Here is a 14,553-nt window from a genome sequence, read left to right on the forward strand (position 1 = left end):
AAAATTCACCAACTAAATAAATCTTGAAGTGAGAAAGATACAATTCCTAGCCTTTTTCTGGTTTAAAAGCATGATAGTGGACCTGTTGAGATAGATGTAGTCAAAAGAAGCCCACACTTGAGCATCATTAGACGTGTTCCTTTGGATTTAGTTATTTGAGGTACTAGTCTTAAAAAAGAGCATGCTCTTCACCTGGGCAGTCTCCCCAGCAAGTGCCATGCTCCTGGTCTTCCTCAGTGCCAAATCCAGATGAGTTGGTTAATTGCATCATCACATAACTTGAACTGCCAGAATTTGCAGGAGAAAGCTAAGGTGAGGGTTCAATATCTATTTTAATGACTCCTGATGACCTCCAATAGTGATGCAATAAAAAATCTCAGTGACATTGTGATATCTTTGGTGATTGTATCAGCTGAGGAGAGTGACAGGGAAATTTCAGTAGGGGAATATCTTATTCATGGGAGTGTTTGACTTTGGTTTTTTGGGGGGGGGGTTTGGGGGGTTTTTGGGGGATTTTTTGTGTGTGTTTTTTGTTTGTTTGTTTTTGTTTTTGTTTTTGTTTTGTTTTTCTTTTGTACGATTAAGGCTGATTTTCCTAAAACTTTGTCCTATTTGCTTAGGACATTAATCAACAGCTAGCTAGTGGAACTAGACATGTGCTTTATTAGACACTAGCCCTTCAACATTTTTGAAGCAAGCATCAGTGGATACTGCTGGAGGCTGGTTCTTATATTGAATGGACTGTTATTGAATCTGGATGGCAATTCAGCATCCTCTTATATTATAGGGCAGATAACATGCCCTACAGATTGTAGGGCTCAAGGTGAATTCTGTAAAAAATTGAGAAAAGTGTTTACACTTGTTCACTCCATATTTTACAAATCATTGTGGAAAGTTTGCTTCCTACAAACTTGTAAATAATATGATGTATCCCTGGAGAGGGCAGGGGGTGCAATAGGGGGGAGCAACACTGGCTGTTTGCATTGGTGTTGCTACTTGCCAGTGCTGGCTGCGTGTCATGGATCTGCAGCCACAGAGTGCAGCCCCACAGGCCCAGGCAGCATTTCTTGGGTGAATAAAGTAAATAATCATAACTGATAAACAAGTTCTTGCATATCACATCCATCTTCTAGCGTGTTGCACAGGCAGATGAGGGTCACTGTTCCTGTTCCAGGGGTCAGTGTATAGTGTACAGTATTGTATTCCTCCCTGTGCCCCATTCCATGGGACATGCTAGCACAAGCCAGGTCTGCAAAGAAAACTCAGCAAAACTTGCTTCTCTCTCTCACTGTAGGACTAGAGTGGGACATGTGCCTGTCTGTGCCCATAACTCACCTCCCCTCACTCTTGCAGTTCCACTCTTGAATTTCTTCTGTGCCTTTCACTGTTCTATTTTAATGTTTTATAGGTTTAGCAGAGCTTCTGTCCTTGCTAGTGTTCAATATTTCTGATAACGTTCCCAAGACTCCCTTTATATTGAATTTGTTTTCTTTTCCTGGGGACCCTATTCACTCCTGCCTTCTTTAGCAAGAAGAGGTTACAGGCAAAAGAAATATAAAAATAGACTAGAATGTTTTGGTATTAGAATGAAAGGAGGAGAGAGAAGAAAGCTTCAGAAGGAACAATAATTATTCCATTCAGAAAATCATAATGAAGAGAAAATAAGCAAAGGGGAAAAAAAGAAAAAGAAAAAGAAAAAGAAAAAGAAAAAGAAAAAGAAAAAGAAAAAGAAAAAGAAAAAGAAAAAGAAAAAGAAAAAGAAAAAGAAAAAGAAAAAGAAAAAGAAAAAGAAAAAGAGAAAAAGAAGAAAAAGGCAGCCAGTGACAGAACAAGAAATATAAACTAAAGGATTAGGAATAAAAAGGCCACAAAAATCCATCAGACTTTATTAATAAATCATGCTGGAGTCAGTATAAAAAGAAATTATCCAACACAAAGGAAGTGTTTATTTGTTTTTAATAATAGTATAAATGAGCAAGAAGAAATCAGCCAGAGGCTACTTTAGCCTCTGATTCAGAAAACCACTAAAGTACATGCTAAGATTTTAAAATCTACTAAATTTCATTAAATACAAGCCTCACTAAAGTTGAGCACATACTTAAGTGTTTTTTCTGAATTGGATTTATGTTGAAACTGGCTCAGAATTACAGTTGTCCTCATTGTTTGGTTCACTGAGGATTCTGCAGGGAAAAAATGTGAATAAAGCATTTTACTTCAAGCACAGAAGTTTTTAAAAACAAAATCAAATAAAATTAAAAGAAATTACTAAGCAAAATATATTTTCCCCTTGTAAGCAATTTGACAAAGCTGAATTTGAAAAAGTGTTCAGCTCTCAGATCTGTATTTTATTTTTTTGCTAGAGAAAAGCCCAAATCAGCCTAGATTCAGCTGCTACTCAGTTTGACATCTGTTGACATAGATGAAGCATAGTTGCAATACATTTCTAAAATTATTTCTGGATGCAATTACAAGTTGGGAAGCGAAGTCTCAAAGTAATTGACATATGACTGCCAAGCCAGGCAGGATAAAGAAACAGGTATCATGTCAAGGGTCCTTCCCCATAACAGCTGAGGGAGAACACCACTTCCAACAAATCCACAACAAATTGTGATCAGAAACATGTTATCCCAGTTTATTTAAAAGCTGCACTTAACAGACTGACTTTTCTAGGGTCTTGCACCTAATCCTGATTGATAATGAGGATTTTGGAAATAAGAATTTTGCTGATACAAATCAGATTCTTCTCATGTTTATTTACATGAGCTGAGCTTATTTGCTCTTGTTGTTTTGTAGAGGAATGATCAAAAATTGGTTGATTAACTGAGAGAAATACAGAAAGATAATTATGCATTGCCTTATTTGAGAATTCTTATTCTGTTATTTCATCTTCCTTGACCTTTCAGTTTGCTAACCAGCAGATCTAATGCTGGCCAATCAAAACGTGTGACATTTCTTTTGAATAACTCTCAACTAAATTGTGTCATTTTAATTCTAACTACTCACAAATGACTGACTGCTTTGGCACCTCCCTGACCCCTCCTCTGTTCTTTTCTGCCTCATAATGTAGAACACAAAAAAAAAAAAAAAAAAGGCAGTTCAAGATATGCTATCTTGGTGACCAGTCCTTCTATCCTATTATTTTCTAAAGAGAAGAAAGAGACACAAAAATTAGAGGGAAATGTAAGCAATAGAGCATCCAGGAGTTAACAGCAATAGTTCCTCCTTATTATTTCCAGACAGACTACAGCAATGCAGTTTCATAAACTGTGTTCTTGACTGGCATTTTTTTATATTAAAGAACTGCTCTGAAGACTTTTTCATTTTCTTGTAGAAAAGGTCATCTTTAAAAAATTTGCTTTATGCAAAGAGCATAACACAATCATGTTGTTTCTATGGGCATGCTGAGCAAGGAAAAAGGACTTTGCTAGGGGGAATCAGTCCTTATGTCAGCCCCAGAGATGTTTCTTGTAAGAGAGGAAGAGGACAGATTAGAAGCTGGGAAAGATGAAGAAACTTTCCAGTTGCCTATCCAGGGTCATTTCATAGTGGTGGCCTTCACTTCTGTGGGCTGTGAACACAGTACCTGTTAACACTTCTGTGTGTCCTAAGGGCAGACACACAGAGAAGATAAATCCTGCAAATCAGGAACTAAGAGCAATTTGGTTGGGTGACACTTGCTGGCAAAGCTCCTGCACTGGATGTCCAGGAAAGACTGGCTTGAGATGCAGGAATGTAAGGTGTCCTGAAAGGCACACGGGGTGAGTGCATGGCTGTTTCACCTGCAAGCAAATCTGAACAACTCAAATTTCACAAACCTCATCCCAGTGCCATAGGCACCATGCCACAAGGATGGAGATTGTCTTCATTCTTCAGAGTATCCCCCAGGCATTCTTTCTCTATTCAGGAGGGTCTAGTCACATCCCAAAAATATAGGATGGGGTAAAGTACCTGACTGAAATGCACAGTCATTAGCATGGTTAGCATAGCTGAGACTTTCTTTAGGAGCAAGGAAAGTCAGAGAATTCAATTTAATAAAAAATGTTACCTTAGCAAAGTATATCACTTCCTGTTTTATTGCAGCTCTTACGGGACTCCCTTGATCTCCTCCATATATAAAAACAAAAATCATTCAAACTAGCAAGAAGCCTTTAGATTGGTATTATATCAAAGGCATCTTTTCATCCACTTTAAACAATTGAAAAAAAAAGGGTTTTTAACAGGCAAGGCTGGAAACAACCAAGTTAGCAAACCATGGCAGAGCAACCGAGGGTCAGAATCTGGAAAGCAGAGGGGCAAAACAGAACACCTTCAGGATGTAGGCAAGAGGGATTCCCTGGTACCTGAATTCTCTAAATCTGAGATTGCTCAAGGGTCTGATGCAGCTCCCAGCATAAATTAAAGTAATCAATAACCAGTGGGTTTATGGCAATTTCCCAAAAGGCTGCAGATGGGCTGCTGTGGCTCTGGAACTCTTTAGGACTTGGAAATCCCTCAAAGCCCACTTGGAAATCCCTCCAAGCATGGATTCTCTTTGGTGCTGTAGCTCTTAAGCATGTCTTAGCAATTCTAATGAATTTGTCACAGGTTTCTTGTCCAAGATGCCTTGATAAACTCATGCATTCCAGTGCTCCCTTGGATGTGTACACACATGCATTTTTCACACTCGTACTGAAGAAGGCACAGGAGTGGAAAGATGAGGAGTTGTAGAATTGTCTTATTCCCTTCCAGTATTTGTTTCAGAGGTTTGTGATATGGCTTGTAGAAATGAGCCTTCGCTCTTATTGCAGAAAACAATTAAGGCCTTCAGAGGAGCAAAAGCAGTCATGCCTGTGAGGTCCCTGGAGCTGCTTCTCAGCCTGACTTACAGCCACACCTGTGAAGAAATGACTCCAAAGACATAAGTCACCCTCCACACAGATTCCCACCAAACACTGAGCACTCAAAAACCACTTACAGCTCTGTGTTTGCTAATGGTGTTCGCTGAGTGCATCCAATGAGTCTCTAAGGTATTTTCTATTGCCACTTCTGGTTTTTTCCTTCCCTCCATCAGCAAACAGAATTATTTCCACACAGGGGTATCACATCCCGAGTGACACTGATCAGGGATATTGAACATGCTACTGATGCAAGATACTTGAGAAATGTTCAGTGAATCCAAAGCCAGGTACAGTCCTGATGGAAAGGTGTTTGCTACAAAGCTGTGCAGTTGCAGCTCCATGGTTTGGCATGGGATTGTGTGCACTTTGTGAGCCTGTGCTGAAATGGGAGGGAAATCAGAGACCTTGTAATGCCACGTTAAATCCATACACGGAAAATGCTGCCTGTGGGCAGGTTTGGGTTTTTACCTGGTTATGCAACTGTCAGGAGCTGATGCTCTTTTGACTGTTGTTGCTACAACCAGCTTTGTTTAAGACTGTGAAATAAAAGTGTTCTGCTTATCCCTGGTTCCATTTTCCATGCCTGCAGTTCTCAAGCGTCTAGGGCATCAGCCTGTAGCATTTTAGGCTTCCTTGATCTCAAGTTTCTGTTTTGAGCAGAATATCAACAGTGATATCCCAGGCATATTTCTGTCACTCTAGTATTTTGTAGGGCTAAACATACCAGGGTCAGACTCTACATTTTCATAGTAGGTTCTGTATTGTATGGACACCAGTATATGACCTTAGGAGTAAAGGAAAGCTAAAGATCTGGCTGCTACATAAAAATGATGCTGTAGATACAAAAACTCTAGAAATCTAAATGGTAACTCTCATACAAACTTGATGATGTTGGGTATATCAGACATAGCAGGATTGAATGTTACAATTGCCTGGTTTACTGTGCTTTTTTCAATATTTAGCTTATCCTGGAGAATTGAGAATGTTACTGTAGAACAAGGGATCATATTTTTTCATGACCAGCCTAGGTTATTAGACCTACATTTCCTCCTGCAGTCTCTTCATCCCAGGGCTAAGTATATGGCTTTCTTCATTTGAACTGGCCAAGTCTTGTGTATGAGCTTCAGCAGCTTCTTTGGAACTGTGGCTGATTTGTGTGCTGTAGTTTTGGCCTCTTCTTAGCTTTCATAATGCCAGGTGAGACTGGAATTTATAATTTTTTAACATACATTTGCTGTAGTGTAATAGTATGTTACCATCTTGACTTCTGCCAGAAAAATATGATCTATAACAGATAACATGCCCTTAAGCTAATAGCAGGGCACAGAAATGCTGTCCTGGTCACCCTGATGGTCTTGATGATTTTTAAAATCTTTTTATTCATTAAAGCTCTTGAATTCAATTTTGTATTTAGTTCAAAACCAAGTGTGGGGGTAGTGTTTTTCGAACAGAATCATTGTTCTAGATCTGAAATTTTCTCTAAACTCATCTGAAATCTCCAAATTTTTCCAAGGCTGACATTCCATCTCTCAATCATGCTATTTGTCCAGATAAAAATCTCCTTATCTTAGGCTGTGTATTGTGTAAGAATTGTCTTTTTCTGCATAGGCAAAAAGTTCTTTGTAGGAAATTTCAGTTAATGACGCCCTGTTCTTCTAAGTAGTTCTTCTAAGCCTTCTGATGTTTACATTCTTTTAATGAAGTTTCTCACGGACTTTTATGAAAATAATTATTGTTTTGCATTCTTCTCTGGAGGAGGAGAAATTTGATGGACTGTTGTCTTGTCCAGTGTCATTGGAGAGGTGGCACATTCATCCTCCAATCCACTGTCACTTTTGTTAGTCTATAAATATTGGAGTCAGGAAATAAACTTCCCTTCTTTTTCTTCTTCTTACCTTGGAGTCCAGTTTCTACATCATTTTATTTCGTGTTCTATTACGACAAGTTAACCTTTGCCTTGTTTAAAGATGGAGCAATTTTAATTCCACAAAATGCAAGCACAGCTCCTCCATTTGAGCACCCCAACTCTCTGGTTCTGATTGCATCTTTGATGCACTTGTCCCTCACTTTGACCAAAGAGGTGCAGGAAGGTTGAGCTGATGCTTGCTCAGGTGAGAAATGTGAACAATTTACTTTTCCTCATATTGTCATGGTACCTCACCACTAAAAGTCTGGTCTGGTCTTAGAAGTATGACAACTTATATTCTGTGTCCATTGTCCACTGAAGTGTCATTCTTTAGCTTCCTTGGCGCATCCAGGCCTCTCAGAAGCAGAACAAACTTGCTGTGTGTGAGGCCAGGGTCTTCTTGGGTCTGGGACAGCCCTTTTTGCACGGCTGTAAGCAGGAGTTTTCCCCAGCTCTCTCATGTGAAAAGGTCCTGAAAGCCCAGGAGATTTAGTTGACTTGTCCATGCTGGTTCCTTTTTGTTATCCAGGATGATCATGTGAAATTTAGCAGGTTCTACGTTTGAACTGAATGTGAAGGAAAAGCTCTTGGAAAATGATAATTTCTTGTGAGGTTTCATGGCCATGTGATAATAAACATGCTGAACTTTGCTTTGTGTTTAGCTGATAAGTTACCATAAGTTAACAATATCATGCTGTTCCAAGAAAAGACAAATGCCGTGCTGGGATGTACAAACAGGGTTGCAAGATACACAAAATAATTCTACTACTTTGCTCAGTGCTTGTAAGGGCCAAACAAGGACACGGTGTCCATTTCTGGGCACTGATCTGCACCAAATGTGGAGACATGCTGGAAAGAGGCCAGAGGAATGAAATAAGAGTATTCTGAGCTCAGGAAAGCATCTTTATGGGGAAAAAAAATAAAAAAAAGCTAATTTAATTTTCTTGGTCTAAGAAAAAGAGTAAAAGGGGAGGTGAATCAAATCCAAAATATGATGATTATTTGCAGGGAGGCACTGGCCTTTATGTGGTAGATGGGAGAAGAAGACAGGCTTAAGTTGTAAGAAAAAACACTGAAATTAGATGTGAGAAAACATTTTCTTTGGTAAGAGCAGAGAAGCATTGAAGGAGGCTGCTCTGAGTGTCTGACTGGTTTTCTTCCTGACAAGGTTTTAGAGAAAATATGCCAGGAACTGCACCACTATTGCTGGGCCCTTCTTGGGCTAAGGGGCAGCTTCACGGTCCCTTGAGATCCTTCCCACACCAGCTCTTGGATGTACCTGAGTGACTGCTGTTGGGAGCTGTGGTTAGTTACTGTATGATTAATAATTTCTTCATCAGTAATGCTTGCCATGAGTGTGCCATTCCGCTTCCTTTCACCCAAAAACCCAAAGATTTATTGAACATTTCTGGCTTTTCTGCCTGATTTAGTCTGACAACTAAAACTTCCATTCAGCTGGCAAAATGGTACTGATTGCTGCAAGCTTTCCAAGTACCCACAGCTGTACCTGGCTACCATCCCTCCCCACCTCAGCTACTGTTCCTGCCATGGCAATAGTTCCCTGGTAGCTCATCCTGTCCCTGGAACCAGTTCAAATTCCTCCACGGAAGCTTAGAAGCTCTCTTCCAAGACAGTTCACAATCAAAATGTCTGATAGTTAATGACACAGCGTGAAAAAACTATTTAAGATTATTTTTTAAAGGGAGGGGAGGATTAAAAATCAGGCCATGTTAAAAAAAAAAAAAAAGAGAGAGAGAGAGAGAAAATTACTGTTTAGTTTTTATATTTTCTTGCAAAAGTAATCTTATGGAATTTTTTTGGCTGAATATATGTACAGGGAAAAGGTATTCTGCATTGAAGAGCTCATAATCAAATACTAAATAATGTTCTATGTGTAAAAACATTTGCAAAGGAAAAAGATATCAGTGGAGTCCATCTTAATTCAGTTGCTTGTTAATTTTATCCTTTTTTTTGTTTATTAGCTGAAACTGCAGGACCACAGTAATTTGATCTATTAGTAGTACAATTTCCACTTGTGGTATGCTTCATTTTATGTCTGGAAACATACATCAGTGAGTAATTCAATCATTAACTGTGTAATACCTTCTTTAATAAGGAAGAGGCTCATAATCTTAATCTAATAAAGAAAAGAGAGCTGAAGGAAAATTTGCCACAACAGAAGTTGATACTAGAGGATGTTGTCTGGGGCACTGGCAACAAGATCACAACCACTCATCAGGAAATCAGTTTCTTCAAATATTTTAATCTTCACGTGTGCAGGGCACTTGAAAGCAGCTGTGAGTCCTCTGTCTCCCATTAAATGAATTTGGTTTTTCATCTATAGCTGAAATTTAGGTATGGAGAGTTGTAAATTTGGAAACTGAGATTTATGAGGAGTTGAGCATACACTTAGTTTTGCTTTTCTGTGCCAGTGCATCTTTGCACATTTGTCCTTCAGTTTTCTGCCTCAGGGGTGTGCTTTATGTATACACAGCCCATCTTGCTCCCAGACATCACCTCTGAAGTTACTTCAGTTCTGTGTCCTGTCCCTGAGAACTGCTAGTTCCAAATTACTCAGAGGGATACTAACTAATGCCTTATACCATAAATTAATTATTTTGTTTTCATCGTCTATTCCATTGTAATGCTCTTGAATGACAGCTGGGACTACTAAATGCTGTAAATGTTGTTTTAAAATTTGCTGTGTTTTGCCAGTTTGGATGCTTTGACTTTGTCTACTGTGAGAAAAGAACAAAAATAATGTGAATTTACTTTTCCTACATTTCATACTTCAGCCTTGTACTATCCTGTGGTGAAGAGTTCCTAAATATTCAGTAGCATCAGCCCCTACACAGCAACCCAGCAAACAAAATTATATTGTCTGTCTGCTGCTGATGAAAACAATTTCCTTTTTCATAAGCCAATAATCCCAAAGGCAAAAGAAAGCCTTATTAAAGTAAAACCTGAAAAACTGAGTAGTAAATCAGCAGGCTGTGGTCTTCCCTCAGCAGATGGGGAAGTCACTGCCCTCATCCCACCTTGGTTGAGTCCCATGCATGGTTCCTTGCTCAGACTCTGGGGATGCCATCCCTGCAGCTATTGGAGCATGCAGTCCCCCAGGTCCCTGCCATCCCAGAGGCAGCTGGGGGAGGGGATGAGCTGAGCTAAAGAGCATTAGTCAGACCATCCCACGTCTTTGCAGTGTCTCTTCAGACATCACTTGCCCTGTTTCAAATGCCTCACCTCATAAGTGCCGGCCCTGTCTGTGCTGATCCTTACCTCAGGACACTGTATCAGCACTTCACCGGTGTTTGTATCTTTCCTGAAACCACAGGTGATTGCATTTCTCTACCTGAAATATGGGAAAGTGTTTTATTCTTTATTCTGTTGGGCACTGAAAAAGCCAAACCACCATCCATCTTCCAGAAAAGATCAAAACCCGAACACTTCATGACACACATTCGTTGCAATTCTCTGTCCCCTCCTAATCCCGGTTCTGGTTAAAATTCTATCATCCAGCTGTCAAAAGGCCAATACCTAGACATATTTTGATATCAAGCCAAGGATTTGATTGCCCTTGCCAATAAAAATGCACTCGTTCAAGCCAGGGCCAAAGAACAGTTTAGAGTGGACCTGCACACAGAGAGTTGCAGTGTCTGCCCAGCTAAGTGCAGTGACCACAGAGGCATGAGAGCAACAGAAGCTTTGTCTCTCCTCTCTCATTGATTGCTGCATCCAAACCTTCGTTGTAATGAAAATGTATGAAATCGTTCCACTTGTTTGGTGGTCATACAGCATGCATGATCATCCAGACTGGCTGCCAGAAGAAGCCTCACAATCACAATTTTCCCCTGCAGTAGCTCTTTATCTGACCTAGGTGAAGATCAAATCCATATAGCTGCATTTAGTGATAATAAGTCAGCCTCATAAAAAGGTTCTCAGCACTTAAAAACTCTTGATGACTTGCTTCAGAAATTAATTGTCCTCAGGATTAGCAATGTATGCCTAGCTTCTACTCTAAATTTCACTAACTTCAGATTCTTACTACTAGCTTTTAGACCTGTTTCAAATAGGCTGAAGAGCTGTTCATTGTGAATTTTCTGTGCTATCTCCCCTCCTGTAGACATAGCCATTTTCATATGCCATAATTAAGTTAGTTCTTTGTTTGGGAGGCCTGCAGACATGCTGCAGGGAAAATGTATTGAGCATGGAGAAGCTGCAGTATTTTTCATCCCCAGGAAACAGCTTCAAAGGCTGCTATAGCTAAGCTTTTAATGGCATGATTGCCGAACCTTTCAAGCCTTCATGACTCATTGTAAAGAAGTATCTTGGTTTCGAAAGCTTCCCTGGAGTTCATTCTCCCTTTTAATGCAAAAGAACTCTTTCTGGTGACCTTATTTTATTTTTATCAAGGATAAGTTCAAAGATAGAGGCTAAAGAATGATCAGTGGATAGGAGATGATAGATCAAAGCCAAAAGATTATTATGGTTATTTGCTTAAGAGAAAGGCCCAATTCTTGCTGCATTTGATGCTTCCTTGTTCAACACTTGCCCACCCAGGTCTCACAGTGTGCTCTGTTCATGGACACCAATCAGGTCACAGGTTTTACAGCATCTGCTATGACCAGAGTCACACAGAACCATAGGAAGATTAGGCAACCCACCTTAGGTATGTGGCAGAGAATCAGGCATCTGGCATTGTTTGAGGAGGTGTGGCTGTGTCACCAGGGTGCCTGGATGACTTTGCCAAGGTTGTGATATGTCCCAGTGTGTTGTTGAGTGGGGGCAGCTTCAGGGGCATATTGAGGGCTTGGCTTGACAAAGCAGAGCCATCATGGCAATGTGGGGTCCTGGTGTATAGCTAGAATCACTTATCAAATCTTTCTCTTACAGTTCTGAGAGATGGGCTCTCCATAATGCTTCAGTTATGAAGGAAGAAGGGAAGCTGAATTGTTTTTTTGCAATGGAGAAGACAGAGGGAGAAGCACCAGCACTGTGGCTCCCACCTTGTTGCTTATCTCCCTGCCAACATGTGCCCCAAATCCTCTCTGTGCTGTATTAAGGAAAGGAAAAGCTTTGACATCTGCTTTCTTACATCGTCTTTTCCAATTTTGCACCCGATAACCCCCTGGTGAAAAGAGGAACAATGACTTCATATAGCTGCTGCTTGATTCTTTTGCTGTTTACCTGGAGCACTGCTGCCTATGGGCCAAACCAACGGGCACAGAAGAAGGGAGACATTATTCTTGGAGGATTGTTCCCCATTCATTTTGGAGTGGCTGCTAAAGACCAGGATCTAAAATCAAGGCCAGAATCAGTGGAGTGTATAAGGTAAGCTGGTAAAAGGGAAAATAAAATGTTTTGGTGGGAAAGTCTTCACATTTCTTGACTTTAAGTTGTGTAAATATGGTCTGTAATCTGATGCTTGCAATTAGAAAGTATGATGTAAATAATGGAAAGAACAAGTGTATATGTTAAACAGTAACATAAATACTATTTGGACACTAAAAGAGGGCAATCTTTGTACTACCTGAAGCTGCCAAAACATTAATATACTGATCTATCTGGCCATTCACAGGGAACATTTGGATAGCATCTGAAAATTAGCTTCCCTAGCAGAACAGAAAATTACCAATAGTGCCCTTTAGTTCATTTGATTAAAGTAATGCATGGCCAAATAGTTTAGAAATCAATTTTTTATCCAGTTCTGCCTGTCATCTTTTAAGACTTTACAAACTGTTAAGTTGCCTGAACAAGTGAATTGGTGAAAGTGATATAGGTCAGAGCTTTTGAAAAATCCCTGTGAATGACACATAGAAGTCTCTTTATGACTTTGTAAAAGTCCCAAACTTGAGCCCAGGCCTTCCTCACCCAGAGTTCTTCTCTTTTGTGTAAACAACACATCTATGTTTTGTCTCCAGTGTTTGGGAGTTAACCTTGGATTGAGAAATGCAGATGAAAACAATTTCTCTTATTATTGAAGTGTCGGCATTTTTGTGAGGAATTTTTAACATTACAAGCCTGCACATAATACACAGAACAAGTGGAAAGTGTGACAGAAACTGATTGCAACTGGAACATCATATAAACAAAATATAAGAAATTCATGTGGATTTCTGTCATGATAATGCATGAGAAAACACTTCATTGTTATGGGACTTCTTCTGTTACCATGTGTGAAGAACTGTGTACCTGGAATTATTTGGACCACTCGTCCTAGGCTGGGGATCTGGCACAGTTTTGTTGCAGCTGGCAATGAGGGATGGCGGAGAGCATTCCTGTTACACTCACAGATTTCAGGTGTGGTTTCCCACTGAAAACCTGAGCAAGGCTTGTCCATCTAGGCTATGAGATCATCCCCAGACCCTGTCATAGGGAGCACACACAGGTGTCAATAAGCAGAGATTATTTTGGCTTCTTCTGTGTGTGCACAGGAAAGTCGTGAACTAAGCGTACGGGCAATGTCTACTTCATGGAGCAAGAATCTCTGACAGCTTTTCAGCATTGTTTTTCTCTCTCAAATGCATTATTTTAAAAGTGGAATGCTGGAAAGCAATGGATGTTTTCAGCTCTATTTTCTTCTTCTCCTGCTCCAGCTGGCAGGCAGGACAATGCAGATATTTGCAAACTAAACAGCTTTCATTTCTGTCGGCTCTGGGTCAGCCTCAGTGGCTGTCTTGACATGGTCACATTATTGGAAGAGATGGCTGGAAAATGTTCTGCCACAAGTACTACAAGTGTGTGGTTGCCAAAAGGCATGTTAATGAGGTAGCACTGCCAACAGCAGGCAAATCCTGAAAAGCCAGACTAGCTCTTCTAAGGACACAATGGGAGATCCTTCTGGGTGGCGTTCAATCTGCTAAAAGGTATCCTCCAGCTGAAATTTGCCTGGATAAAATCCCTGTTCTTTTTACCTTTGTAAGTAGGTGATGAAGGCAGAAGATGTAGGTACAAAAGAGAAAAAAAGATGTCTGCAGGGGCAGGCATTTGTGGCACATATCCTTCAGGGAGTTGGGTAAATTGAGAGTTGATAGTATAATGCAGTTGGAGAAAGAATGAGGGTCAGAGATCTAGCTACAGAGGTAGTAGAAAATACTAAAGAACAAGGGAATGATTGGACCAGAAATAACTGGAAGTTGCTTCATTGCACACATATTTACCAGAAAATGTCCATTTGCAGGAAATGTTTAATTCAAAAGAGGTTGGATTGAGAAGACTTTTTGAGATTGGTCATCAGGTTTTAATGACAGAGGGAATAAATACATGGGAATGTTTGTGCGTATTCCTTGTTATTGTTACACGTAAAATTGAGAGCAGATTTTTTTTTCTGAAAGGATTTTCTATTTTAAGCAGTATTGAAGTCAGAAAACTCCTCTGCTCGAGTTGTACAGAAATCTCTCAGCATAACCATGGTAGTCATTTTTTGGTTTGGACCCTGTGATCAGGCATTAGCCTGTGGCAGGGTTGTGCATGCTGACTCTAGGAGTTCAACATGTTCTTCAAGTTTTTTGCTAAAATTTTACATTATCACATGTGAGTTTCCTAGGTTCCAGGCAACTGACTGGTCTGGAATTATCAAACTTATATTTCTGGGGGCAGAAAAAAAATAGGTTCTAGTTTCTTTACAAAGTAATTCTCCCCAATCTTGTAGTGTCAAAAACTTCTGTAGGGTGGCAAATCCACAGATTAGCAAATTAAATAGAAATCCACAGGGAAGCACAAATGTGACTGTACATGGTCAAACCAAAGGTGCTAAATCTGTAGCACCTT

At 39.9% G+C, this 14,553-nt stretch overlaps 1 protein-coding gene across 7 annotated transcripts in view; it reads left to right on the forward strand.

Moving 5' to 3' along the window:
• CASR (calcium sensing receptor) overlaps positions 1–14,553 on the forward strand; it is a 93,416-nt gene that overhangs the window by 40,236 nt on the left and 38,627 nt on the right. For all 7 annotated transcript variants that reach the window (XM_064410372.1, XM_064410374.1, XM_064410375.1 and 4 more), the window contains one exon: positions 11,677–12,114. In XM_064410372.1, the coding sequence (XP_064266442.1) occupies positions 11,930–12,114 (185 nt within the window). In that variant the 5' untranslated portion in view covers positions 11,677–11,929. The remainder of the gene's footprint in view (positions 1–11,676; positions 12,115–14,553) is intronic.

The sequence above is a fragment of the Passer domesticus genome, chromosome 2, assembly GCF_036417665.1.
Source record: "Passer domesticus isolate bPasDom1 chromosome 2, bPasDom1.hap1, whole genome shotgun sequence".
In the NCBI taxonomy this organism is placed as follows: Eukaryota; Metazoa; Chordata; class Aves; order Passeriformes; family Passeridae; genus Passer; species Passer domesticus.